The sequence below is a fragment of the Vicia villosa genome, linkage group LG4 (assembly GCF_029867415.1).
Source record: "Vicia villosa cultivar HV-30 ecotype Madison, WI linkage group LG4, Vvil1.0, whole genome shotgun sequence".
Taxonomy (NCBI): Eukaryota; Viridiplantae; Streptophyta; class Magnoliopsida; order Fabales; family Fabaceae; genus Vicia; species Vicia villosa.
This window is the reverse complement of record NC_081183.1, coordinates 68056217-68069761: the sequence shown is the minus strand read 5'-3', so window position 1 is coordinate 68069761 and position 13545 is coordinate 68056217. Positions and strand designations below refer to the sequence as shown.

The window sequence follows — 13545 nt, the reverse complement described above, 5'->3', positions numbered from 1 at the left end:
GTCTATTAGCTAAAACCTTGGATATTACCTTGTAAATGCACCCGATTAAGGAGATTGGTCTGAAGTCAGAAAGTTTCAGTGGATTCTTTCTCTTTGGAACTAATACAATAAACGAGGAGTTTTCTCTTTTAACTATCCGGCCATTTGTGTGAAATTCTGCCATTACTCTCATGAAGTCATCTTTAATGTCAACCCAAAATTATTTTACAAAACCGAAATTCACACCATCGGGACCTGGACTTTTTGTACTGTCACATTCCCACACTGCTTTACGAATTTTATCTTCTGAGAATGCTTGTATTAGCTCATTAACCGCTGTTTCGTTGATTCGCTTGAAGTGCATGTTTTCAGGGATTGGTCTGACTCCTCTAACAGAAAAATGGTTTTTGAAGTGTTCAACTATTGCATTCTTTATTCCCCTGCTCCTTTCAGCATGTTACCATTAACCTCCAAAGCGAGAATTTCGTTTTCTCTTCTTCTCTTTTTTACGCACCCATGAAAGTATTTGGTGTTCGCATCCCCTTCCTTTACCCATTTGCTTCTGGATTTTTGCCACTGAATACTGCACTCCAGTTTTGATAAATTGTACAAACTTGCTGATGTCTCCCTCTTGGAGTTGATTTCCTCATCTGCAAGGCCCATTGATTCTTCTTTAACTTCAAGCCTATTTAATTCAGATTTTGTAGCCTTAATTTTTTCTCCTAAGTTTTGAGAATGATTTTTATGCCACTCCTTTAACCTTTCTTTTATTTGCTTTAACTTCTCCTTTAGGACAAACATTCCCCAGCCCTCCACCTTCAACTCTCTCCATTGTTCTTTGACGAAATTATGATAGCCTGCCTGCAATATCCTTCCAGCATGCTAGCATACGAAAAGGTCTCGGACCCCAATTTTGAGTAGATTCACAAAGCATGATTGGACAATGATCAGATAATTCTTTTTCGAGACACCATTGTGTACTTGCCGACCAATCCCTTATCCATGCCTCTGAAATAAGAAACCTGTCGATTCTACTCCTCGATGATCCTCCTGGTCTTGACCACGTGAATCTTCTTCCATGTAAAGGTAAGTCAATTAATTTTGCTTCCGTGATGAACTTGTCGAAATTTTCTATCTTGTTATTCCTCAAATTTGTATTGCTTCCTCTCCTTTCCGATTCATTCCGTACAGTGTTAAAGTCGCCGGCTATGCACCACCTGTCTTCACTTTTGGTCCAAACCAAGGTTTTTAATTCGTTCCACAGCACATGTTTTCTACTTGCAACACACGGGGCATACACATTCACGATGTTTACTGGCTTCTTCTCTGTTCCCCACTCCCCCTCCACACAAAGAACATGATCCCTAATTATTCTTCTCTTTACTGATAGCACATTATTGTCCCAGATTGTTAGAATTCCTCCAGATCTTCCTTCAGATGGTTTAAACATAAAATCACACTCAATAGAACCCCACAACCAGATGCATAGGCTTCTCTCTATAGCTTCCATTTTTGTTTCCTGAATGCAAATCACATTTGGTTTTTGACTCTGTATTAATTTTTATAGTTCCTTTTTCTTCGCTAGACCCCCTAAGCCCCTAATATTATAACTGATTATCTTCATAAGATTATTTAACCTCTAGCACCTTGTGACACCCAAACTTGCTTACGAATTTCCTTCCTTCCCTTTCAACCCTGATACGAGTTCTTGTAGTATTTCACCTTCTTCTCCTTTATGAATTAAGCCATATTCTTCTCCCAAATTTCACACATCTCTAGCAATTTCTTTAGCATCTCCATGAAGTAAAACCCAATTTTTCTTCTCGGCCTCATTATCAGTCAAGATCAATTCTGGTTTAGCACTAACCTGTTTATGTTGACGACTTTGGTGGCTGCAGTTACATTTAGATGCCTCCTTTTTTCCTTTCCTCCAAGCTCTTTTCTTTTCTTTCATTATTGCTATCCTCCTCTTCCTTCTATCCTTTGATGTTTGAGCTGTTTCTTCCGCTTCCAGGATCAATTTTTGTTTTCCATGTGCATTCCTTTCTTTTGTTGCTTCCTCCACTTCCTTTGTCGTGTTCTCTGTTATGTCGGTCACCTCGATACCATCTCTCATACCTTGGACCTCCACAATGCGTGAACGATATTCTAGTGATTTTGTGTTAAGTTGGGACAGGACTGGATTATCCTTGTTTATTTCCCCTGACTTATCACTTTCATCATGTGGGCTATTTAAATTTTTTATGTTATTTTTAGAAGTTGGGCTTAACTTGTCCTGCGGCCCAACCCGAACATCCCCACTTGTTGACTCATTCAAATTTTCGTCTCCACTCATGCCTCCACCTAGTTCGCCGCCTTCATTGATTTTGGGTGCGCCGTCTTTACTATTCTCCACCAATTTCAAAGTTGCTTTATTTAATTCTCGTACCGTTCCAGTATTAGGGTGTTAATGTGTTGATACATCTCTTAATGTGTGGTCTTAATTTTCTTTTTTTTTTTAATTTATTTTGTCCTACCACGTGTCAATTTATTATTGGTTCTTAAATCATGGTTGAAAAGTCAAAACCTAGTAGTTCTATCCTATTAAATTGGAATTATTTTTTTTATTCAAAAAATGTGGACGTTTACGTGAACTTTGCTGCAGCATATTTTTGTTCCTTTCTGTTTCTATTCATTACTTGGTTTATTTATTTTGTATTAATTTAGTCTTTATTTTAATAATAATCGTGTTAATATATTTACTTTAATTTTAGGATTAATTCAGTTTCATTTTAGACTTTGTGTAGCTTTTTAATTTAGGGTGTGTTTGGTTTGGGGTAGATGGAGGGGAAGGGAGGGAATATTTCTAATTAAATGTGTTTGGTTCAAATTTTATGAGGGGAGGGGAGAGGAGCAAAACCCCTTCAAAACACACTTTTTGTGTCCCCAAATCGGGGGATTTGGAGGGGAGGGAATCTGAACATGCATATTTTAAAACTTATCATAATTACTATAATATCCTCAATTTTATTTTAATATTCCAAAATTATTCATTTTCTTTTGTATTAATGCTCTCTTCTGTGTGATTTTTTTCGATTGTAATTTTTCTCGATTGCTTCTATTAACTTATTATAATTATTCTCAACCTTCAAATTATTTTAAAATTTTTGTCCTTAATATAAATCATAATCATTGTACTTTTTTGATTTTTTTTATAACTCTTTTATGTTTATTTATATTTTTTTTCAAATTTTTTGTTATGTATCCTATCATATTTTCTTTTATATCAAACTTTAAATCTTTCATTTTAATTTTTTTATTTATTTTATTAAAATATTTAAACGATTTATATTTAATAATAAATTATTTTATGTATTTGATGTGTTAAATAATTTATTATGATTTAAAAGTTGTTATCAACATATAGTTTAATTTGTTTTTGAACATTTTATTCGAATTAAGTGAACTCAATTTTTTAACATTATGTAGTAAATTATAACTTTTTAGTCACTCAATATTAGAAATTTTATTAACAAAAAAATATGTATAAATTTTTCACATTTAAATATCATATTGTATCACTTATATAAGGTAATAAGGATAAAAATGTAAATTATTAATAAAACCCCTCCTCTCCTGAACCGAACATATTTTTAATTATAATCCCTCCCTTCCCCTCCCCTCTCCTCGTTTGAACCAAACACCTATCTGATTAAAAAAATCCCCTCACCTCCCCTCCCCTTCCCTCCCCTCCATTGAAATCCCTCCCCTCCCATCCCCCTCATTTGAACCAAACAAACCCTTAGGTGAAAAATTCAAAACAAAACACAAAAACATATAAAAATACAAAAAAAAAATTAAAAAATATGTTGCGTTCAATTTAGTTTTTTTTATTAAAAAAAAAATTCTTCACAAATTAAAATTCACTCAACCAACCAAATTTCTTTTTCATCTAACTTAATTCCTAATTCAAGACAAAATATTTTTTTTATAAACTAAAATCAACCAATCAAAATCTTTAAGCCGAGCTACGAAGACTCTGATTTCATTCCTTGATGAATACGTAGGCATAAAGTGCGATGCTTTAGCGAGTCTACTAACAAAACAACCTAACATTTTCCCTTATAATTTCTTCCGTAAATATTCAATCTCTTTATAAATAATTTCTTTGTAAATAAATAATTGAATTAGAAATAAAGCAAATATAAACACACTTATCCTAATCCTAGAGAAGGTTCCCCTTGAGTACAAGGGAAGTGAAGAGTGTCTAACACCTTCCCCTTGCTTAATTGACTCCCGAATCTAGAATCATTCCCTTTTAGGTTTTCCCCTTGTTTTCGTTGTCCTTAGAACGAATAAATGATGGTGGTGACTCTCTGTATTTTGCCGACCGCAACACCAATTCCTTACGATTCCATTCCAACAACAGCCTAAAATGCACATAAACCATCATGTTTTCACAATACAAAAACAACCCATCGTCGTAGGTATCATATACATCAATTAGAAGTATTTCCACATCAATTTCTTCATAATCTTCATATAATCATAACAAACAAAAACTAAAAACACAACCTACCGTTACCTAAACCTTCTATCAAATATAATAATTACAATAACTCCCCTGACCTTAGATTCCTAGTGGCAATTGATTTCTCTTCGCTTTCTACAGAATCCCTCTGAGTTCTTTGTGCCCTAGCTCTCTTTCATCACTTCTCCCAAATTCTCACGATTGCACAGAATGGCAAAAATTGACACTCTTTCCCTTTAGTCAAACTTACCCCTTGGACCCCTAATATGCTATTCTCATCTTACCCTCACTTAACCACTTACCAGTTACTAATAATCCCTTACATCTCTACTCCAATTATTTTATTTTATATAATTTTAGATAATAATAATTCTAATTAGTAATTCTAAGCAATTATAGTAATTATCTATATTATTATATTATTTTAATTAATGTCTTAACCCATACTACTCCACATACATCACACATAGACATCACATGTCACATTCATCCAAACATCACATATATTCACAGCTAAATCATAGTACTCATATCAACTCATATATTCACACTAAATCAAGTAAATTACTAGTTAAATAATTAATCTAGATTTTAGGGTGTTACACATTACACCCCTTACCTCGATTCCTAGTGATTGATTATACTCTTTTGTGTCTTACGGAATTCTCTTCTTGGTTTTCTGTGCCCTAACTCTCACTTCACGGTTTTTTCCAAAATTCCACGATCGTATAGAATGACCTTTATTCCCTTCTTTGGCTTATTCTTATTTTATCCTTTGGATCCTTTTTATGTTATTCCCCTTATGCCCTCACTTAACTCACCTTAAAAATCTACTTAACTATTATTATTATTATTATAACTCTAAATAATATAACCCAATTATTTAAATCTAAATAATTCTAATTATCACCTTAATCCACCACTACTCCACAACATATTACACATACATCACATAAATCCGCAATAAATCACAAATAATCAATTGAATAATTAAATCTAAATTTTGGGGGGATACACATCAGCCATTGGGTTTTTGTGATCCTCATCACCCCCCAAATTATGTATGTTGTTTGCGAAAATCTCTCCATGGTCTTAAGCAAGCGCCTCGTGCCAGATACCAGTGCTTTGCTAACTTTGTCGCCACCGTTAATTTCAGCATATCACATCCGATTACCCAATCTTCATCTACCTTCGTGGCTCTGACTTGGCTTACATCTTACTTTATGTTAACGACATCATTCCCATAATCTTTTCTCATGACCTACGCAAATCTATCATGGCACTTCTTGACTCCGAGTTTGCTATGAAGGATCTGGGACTGATAAGCTATTTTATAGGTATTCTAGTGACCAAACATGCAAAAGGATTGTTTCTTAGTTAGAGTACCTACGCCAACGATACTATTGCTCGACAAGGCATGGCATTATGCAAACCATCTACTACTCTAGTTGACACAAAACAGAAGCTTAATACCTATGATGACACTCCATATGATGATCATACATTATATCAGAGTCTTATATGTGTATATAAGTATGCCAAACTATGGCATCAAAAGCTTGGACATCTGCACTTAAAAGGTATGAAGAAGGTCTTATTAAGTGAAGTTGTCAAAGGTATTCCCAGATTGAAGATTTATGAATAAAGGATTTGTGGTGAATGTAAAGTTGGGAAACAAACAAGGATGTCCCATAAGAAGCATCAACATCTGACTACCACTTATAAGGTTCTTGAGCTACTTCACATGGACTTAATGAGACCTATGCAAGTTGAAAGTCTTGGAGGAAAGAAGTATGCATATATGGTTGTGGATGACTTTTCTAGATTCACCTGGGTGAGTTTCATCAGAGAGAAGTCTAATGTCATTGAAGTCTTCAAAGAACTGTGTTAAAGGCTCCAAAGAGAGAAAGGGTGCAATGTGGTCAGAATCAGAAGTGACCATTAGAAGGAATTTGAGAATAGCAAATTTGAAGAATTATGTTCTGCTAAAAGGATTAGTCATGAGTTCTGATCACCTATCACTACTCAACAAAATGGGGTGGTGGAACGCAAGAACAGGACTATCGAAGAATGTGCATGGGTCATGCCTCATGCTAAGAAACTCCCATATTATTTCTAGGTTAAAGCTATGAAAACTGTATGTTACATCCATAATAGAGTAATTATCAGATCTGGAACTTCGATTACTCTCTATGAACTATGGAAAGGAAAAAATCCAACTGTGAAATACGTCCATGTTTTTAGAAGAAAATGCTACATTCTGGCTAATCGAGAACAGAGGAGGAAAATGGACCCTAAAAGTGATGATGGAATATTTCTGGGATACTCTACCAATAGTAGAGCATATATAGTGTTTAACATAAGAACAAAAGTGATTATGGAGTCTATAAATATGTAGTGGTTTATGCCTCACCAAAAGAGGCTGATGTCACAAATGATGTTGGAATATTCTTTCCTATGGATAATAGTGAAACATCTACGCCTATAGAGAATGTTGAAACATCCCCTCCTAAGGATGCTAATGGTGGTGACTCAGATGCAAATACTGAACCCGAAGACGCTAAGGCAGTTGACAAAGGAACCTCTATCATGATTCAGAAGGATCATCCTAAGGAGCTTATCATATGAGATTTGAATAAAGGGGTTATCACCAGGTCAAGAGAGGTTGTGTCAAAATCATGCGTTGTTTCAAAAGTTGAACCAAAGAATGTCAAGGAAGCCTTAACTGATGAGTTGTGGATTAATGCTATTTAAGAGGAACTTGAATAGTTCAGGGGAAATGAGGTTTGGGATTTAGTACCAAGACCTAAAGGAACTAATGTTATTGGAACAAAATGGGTGTACAAGAATAAGTATGATGAACAAGGTGTTGTTACCAGAAACAACGCCAGACTTGTTGCTCAAGGATACACTCAAATGAGGGAGTGGACTTTTGTCGCACGCTCGCGAAAAGATGATTTGGAATCAACAGAATCGCCGCCGAACTTTATTTATCCCACGAAGGGAAAGCATCGAGAAAACCCGGAAGAAAGAAAGGATAAGAAAAGGTCTTACGACCAAAGATCGGGTAAGAAGTCGGTTACGCAAGGGGAAGGTATTACACCCCTCACGTCTGTGGTACTCCACAGGATCCGCTTATGTTTGTTTCTAATCTAAGGGTGTGTTAACTATTGCTTGCTTGCTAAGAGGAAAAATGAAAGGATTAAAAAAATACGGGAGGAATAGAGTTTTTTAAATAGTTCTGCTCGCTTAGGTCCTGCAACCTAATGCATACGTATCCCCTTATCAGAAATCAGAGCGTCGTAGTTCGGATCACATGTTTTTGTTTGTTTTTGTGTTTTTTTAGTGGACGAAGTTACATTCGCATTCTAGCATTAGGATAGCAGCTCGACGAGTGGAGTCTTATGTGTTACTTGTCTGCGATCGAAAGGAAGTAACATATCTGATTAATGGGAAAGAAAGCCCTGAAGGCAAGAGAGAGAAGAGAGAATTGGTTTGTGTTTTTTAACGTAATTCTATGGTGAACAAAACTCGCTACAAGGATTTGCACCACTTCCTTACTTTGTTTAGGTTTGAACCTTTATTAACTATTTTAGAGTGTTTTTGATTGGTGTCTTTTAAAGGGGATTTATTTGTGACTTGGATCATACCAAAAAGAGTTTAAGTATTTAGAGAAATACACCAAGGTCTACACCTCAATCATTTCTCTAAGTAGCGGTTAAGAAATACACTGAGGCCTACGCCTCAATCATTTCTCTCCCACTAAGTAGAAAAGAAATACATCGGGGCCTACGTCCCAATCATTTCTTTCCCACTATAAAAGAAATAGTAGTATGATCTTTGTCGGTATTTATTAGGTTTTTTAGAGTGGAAAAAGAAAAAGGAAAGGAATCTAATCTAATATGAACTAAGAGAAGTTTCTAAGTCCTAAATTGTCAAGTTAAGATTATACCTAAAGTTAGGATTTTAAAGAAAGAGACTAGCCTAAGTGTTATGTGAAGATTATAAGTCCTAAGATCTAAAGGAACATGTAAATGGGATATCACAATCATAAGCAAAAATCAAGTAATACAATGATACAAAAAATTGCACAAAAGCATGAAGTAACAAGTCAAACTATAGTACAAAAATTGATTAAAAGGACTATTATTATTATTATGAGATTTTTATGTGAGGAATTGAATTCTAATTCAAGAGAAAATCTAAATTGACAATTCTAAAAAGAAGTATTTTTATTGCATAAAGGAAATGGGAAAAATCTAAGTAAAACCTATATTTTACTAAAAAAAGAGTCAGGGGTGAAAATTGAAATTGATAGGGCATATAGTAACTCTAGGCGCAGGCCCAACCAATAGCCCAAGGGAGAGTTTTGTTACAGATTTTGTTTGCCAAAAATGGATGGCATGGGCCTCAGGGGGTATGAGAGAAAATTATACCCCGTACCCCTACATTTATCCCAATACCCCTACAATTTTAAAAAAATCCCAATTTTGTCCTTATTAAATTTTTAACTTTTCTTTTTTATTTTTTATTTTTACATTTTTACTGTATGTACGGACGAACTGGTGAGTAAAATCCAAAACCGGACAACCCAGGGGTGGGTGTTCCGGTTCTTTTTTTTCTTTCAATTTTACTGAACCGGATATCCCAGAATTGGGTGTTCCGATTTGTTAATTTTTACTAACCGGATATCCCCTATGTGGGTATTCCGGTTCCTTTTTTTTTCAATTTTTTTTTCATTTTTTTTATTTTTTTTTTACATTTTTTTAGTCAAATCATCGTTCATTTCAAGCACAGCTTGCTCCAAGATTTTCTCCGGATCTTCAAACGAACTCACAAGAGCATTTGCATAAGACTGCATTACTAAGATGACAAATGAGAAAAATTAAACCTAAACCGAAAATCTCAAAAACAACTTCTAGAGTGATTTCTTCACCTTCACGACTCTAGCAAACCTATCAAATAGGTTCATGCTGGCACCGATCGCTCCTTCGCCTCGCACCCGTTTCGCAGTCCTCACTCCTCTAAATTTCAAAGTGTCCACTGCGAGAATTAATAATAACAAATTAAAATTAGCTAAACTAATCACGCGCTAATTGTTGAGGTTAATTGAATTCGCTGAGAGAGTAACGATTGTGAGAAAACCTGGTCTGCCGAAAAATGTAAAAAAATATAAAAAACATGAAAAAAAATTGAAAAAAAAAGGAACCGGAATACCCACATAGGGGATATCCGGTTAGTAAAAATTAACCGGATTACCCAATTTTGGGATATCCGGTTCAGTAAAATTGAAAAAAAAAAAGAACTGGAACACCCACCCCTGGGTTGTCCGGTTTTGGATTTTACTCACCAGAATTCTCCATCTTTTCGTCCGTACATACAGTAAAAATGTAAAAATAAAAAATAAAAAAGAAAAGTTAAAAATTTAATAAGGACAAAATTGGGATTTTTTTAAAATTGTAGGGGTATTGGGATAAATGTAGGGGTACGGGGTATAATTTTCGGTATGAGATAGCAAATCTGGTGGAGGCCCAAGCATTGTTATGATTTTTATGATTGCCAAAAAAAAGCTATGGGCCTAAGGGGGGAGAGTTAGCAATTAGTGAAGGCCCATGTTGATTTGATCCAAGATGATTATTATTCAGACTTTTTTTCAGAAATTATTATTCAGATTAATAATTAAAAAAACTAATAATATTGAAAGAAACAAAAAAGAAAGGGGATTAGGGTTAAGCATCTGTGACCTTTAGACTTTCTTCTTCTTCACGACCAAACGGCCGGAATTTCTCAATGGTGAAATCTCCGATCGAAGTTCCGATCGCCGCCACGGATAAAGCCAGGAGCTCAACGTCCTCGCATCCTCTTTGTCCACCCTTATCTCTGCCGGAGGCACACTCTGGAGATTCTTTGAAGGTGACGAGAGAACAAGAAATCCGGAGAGTCAAGGTGAGCTTTCTAATCCGTTGCTTTCGCGGATTCGAATTCCTTCTACTTTGCTTCTCGCTTTGAATTCTTCTTCTCTGGACTCAGCTCCTCTCTCGTTTCCGATTTCTAATTAGTTTGGATCGTTGTTCTTGTTGCGTCGTGATGATGATTGATGCATTTTCTTGCAGATTCCAATTGTTGTTGTTGTTTGATGATACTTCACGAAGTGAAACTCGAAGGTTCATGAAGTTGTGCGGTGGTGATTTTTGCGGAGCAGTAGAGGATTGATGACGGAGATGATGATTGTTGAAGTGAGATTGAAGAGGTTGAATCGAGAGAATGAAGAAGGCTTTTTTTTCTGAGATATGGATTGAAGTTTCTGGTAATTGAAGAGGATAGAGAGAGTTGAAGCAGGTTGTGATGACGGAGTTTTATAATTTTAGTGGTGAATGGTGGATGAAGGAAGAGGTGAGGGATGAAGGTGATGATTCCAGAATTCTGAAATGATTGTGATGATTTATGGAGAAATGGTGGAGATAATTGGAGAAGGAGAATGATGAATTGAGGGAGTATGAGAAAAATGGTGGAGAGCTTTAAGAGAGTGTGGAAGTATGGTTATATAGAGGTTGAAGGATGAGATGAAGTTTGTTGAATTCAGTTATGGGGTGGTTACAAATTTTGTTAGTAGTTATAAAACTGTTAGGAATTAGTTTAGGTTGAAACTGAGTTTGTTAAATCGGTTATGGAATGTCTCAAGGTTAGTTGTTATGTTTTGGTTGAACTTCTTTGTTCTGATCTTTTTCTCCTCACCTCTTTGTTATGCGAATTTTCTTTTTTTGTGTTGACAATTCTCCTTCTATTGGCTTATTAACAGGTCTTGAACCAACCGTCTCTTGTTGTTGAAGCTGTTGTGTTGTGTTGTGGCTTCGACTTCGAATAGAAGCGAGAGTGGTGGACTTAGGAGTATGTGACAGGTACTGTTAGAATCTTTTTTTTGGATTATGCAGAAATTTAGTAGTGTATGCAGGGCTGCATTGTGATGAATTGCTGCCTGAATGTGATGATATATGCTTTGGTCTGTATGCTGATATTTTGTTAATAAATTGTGTGTTCAATATGCTGTTACATGATGAATTGTAGTCAGTTACTTCTGAATTTCATGTGTGTTGTGTACTGATGCTGAATGTGACTTATCCGCCGTATATTGAAGTGAAAAAGGACCTTGTCATGTGGCTGTTATGTGGACTGTATGATAGTAGGCGATTTTGGGCCAAACTGCATTTGGACTGAATTGTATTTATAAACCATAGAACTGAAACTGTTAGAATGTTGTTAATTGCTGCTGTCAGTTAAAATAGCTTAGTGAAGCTCCCTTCGAATCGCTTAGTGTACAGGTCCTGCTTATGTGTATATGTCGAGTCTCGATTTTATGCTGGAGTGGTGTATAAGTTATTTTTCTAATCTGAACCGTATTGAGCTTGCGACTGACACAACACCGCTTGGTCTGAATTTAGTGTATGCCTGAATCAAATGAATGTGTGTTGATTGTAAGTATTGAACACGGTTGCGTATGTCTGCTCCGTTTTCTTCTGAACCAGCGCGAGTCTTGATTCTTTTTGTACTGAGGTTGCAAGTTTGGAATTGAGAAGTGAGTGTGAAACTGTTCTTGGTTTACCCGATAGAGTAGATTAACTGTTTTTGAGATTTTACAATGCGATGCAGCGGTCCGAACCGGTTCAGTGTCTTATTTTTGCAAGGTATATGGTTCTGAGGTATGATTTGTGAATGGTTATGGAACTGATTTGTTTTGTACACACTATGCAGGTCTGGGAATTCAAGGCAGCCAAGGTTCTGTTTACATAGGCATGGAAGAAGAAATATGGGAAAATGACTCCTAGGCACACATGGAAATTATGGATTGAAGTGATCTTGAAAGAAGATTAGTGGAGCTTAGCCCTTGTAGCATAAGTTTAAATTTCTTTTTCTTTGTAGTTTACTGAACATAGCTTGTGTAATGAACCTATATTGATATTGAATAGACTCACTCTTTGAGAGATTCGAAATTCAATGTACAAATTGTCTTGAATTTTTGTGGTTAAAAATGGAGAATATGTAATGGACTCTTGGATTTTATAATAATGAATGGGTTTTGATGGCCTTTGAGCTTGAAATATAATGTAGACTTTTCTTTCTTTAAGTTTAAATTCATTTTCTTTTCCCTCCAATTCTTTTGAAGTTGAATTTCAAACATTTGCTTTCTTGAATTTGCAACTTGAATAAATCATGATAAGAGAACCCTTGTACCCTTGAATGAATATCAAACCAATTGAATCCTCTTGATTGAATGATCCATGAATTGGTCAGCTGTTTCTCTTTTCCCATAATATTGCTCTTTTGACTTTTTATTATAATCCAAACAATTACCAAACGAATAAATCCAAATGTCAGATTAAATGAATGAGGCTTTATGAATCCCTTGCAAATGTCTCCAAATGATTTCGAGTGAGACTTCTTGACTAATAACATTCCAGGATGAATGGTTTTCATAAAGAAATCCTTCTTGAGTAATACCTGATTAGGGAAATAAACCCTAATCAAGGGATGGTGAGAAGCGCTGATATATAATGAGTGGGATCAAAGTATTAAGAAGAAATAGCCCTTGATGATGCAACCAAGCCTTTGAGATACAACCAGTTGAGAATCCAACACTAACACAAATCTACCTCAGTTGTAGCATACTAACAGAATTCCAACCTTTCAACCCCCTTGATCCTGTGATAGAATTATTGATGAATCAATGCATAAGATATTACATGACCTATTGGAGAGATGCATATGAATGCGAAGTTTAAGCCAATTAGAAATAAAATTAGATGGGCAAATTTTGGGTTGCAACAACTTTGATGAAACATTTTCTCATGTGGCTCGCCTGGAATCTATCAGGTTACTACTTGAAGTGGCATGCATTTTAAAGTTCAAGCTTTTCCAAATGGATGTTAAGAGTACCTTCCTAAATGGCTACCTAAATGAATAGGTGTATGTTGAACAACCAAAAGGATTTCGTGATCCTGCCTTTCCAGACCACGTGTTCAAACTGAAGAAGGCCTTGTATGGTTTGAAACAAGCTCCCA

At 35.5% G+C, this 13545-nt stretch overlaps 1 protein-coding gene and 1 long non-coding RNA gene across 2 annotated transcripts; one reads left to right on the top strand and one right to left on the bottom strand.

Annotated features, from left to right (window-relative positions):
- Nucleotides 1-411: 411 nt before the first annotated feature.
- LOC131597331 (uncharacterized) lies at nucleotides 412-1489 on the bottom strand. Its single transcript, XM_058870035.1, has 2 exons — nucleotides 961-1489; nucleotides 412-836 (listed from the first exon to the last, which is right to left on the bottom strand). The coding sequence occupies exons 1-2, from the start codon at nucleotides 1487-1489 to the stop codon at nucleotides 412-414; spliced, it is 954 nt and encodes a 317-aa protein (XP_058726018.1).
- An 8682-nt stretch (nucleotides 1490-10171) lies between these two features.
- On the top strand, nucleotides 10172-12590 carry LOC131599233 (uncharacterized). The gene is made up of 4 exons (XR_009282651.1): nucleotides 10172-10435; nucleotides 10603-11171; nucleotides 11289-11388; nucleotides 12239-12590. It is a non-coding gene; the product is annotated as an uncharacterized LOC131599233 (long non-coding RNA).
- Nucleotides 12591-13545: the final 955 nt, after the last annotated feature.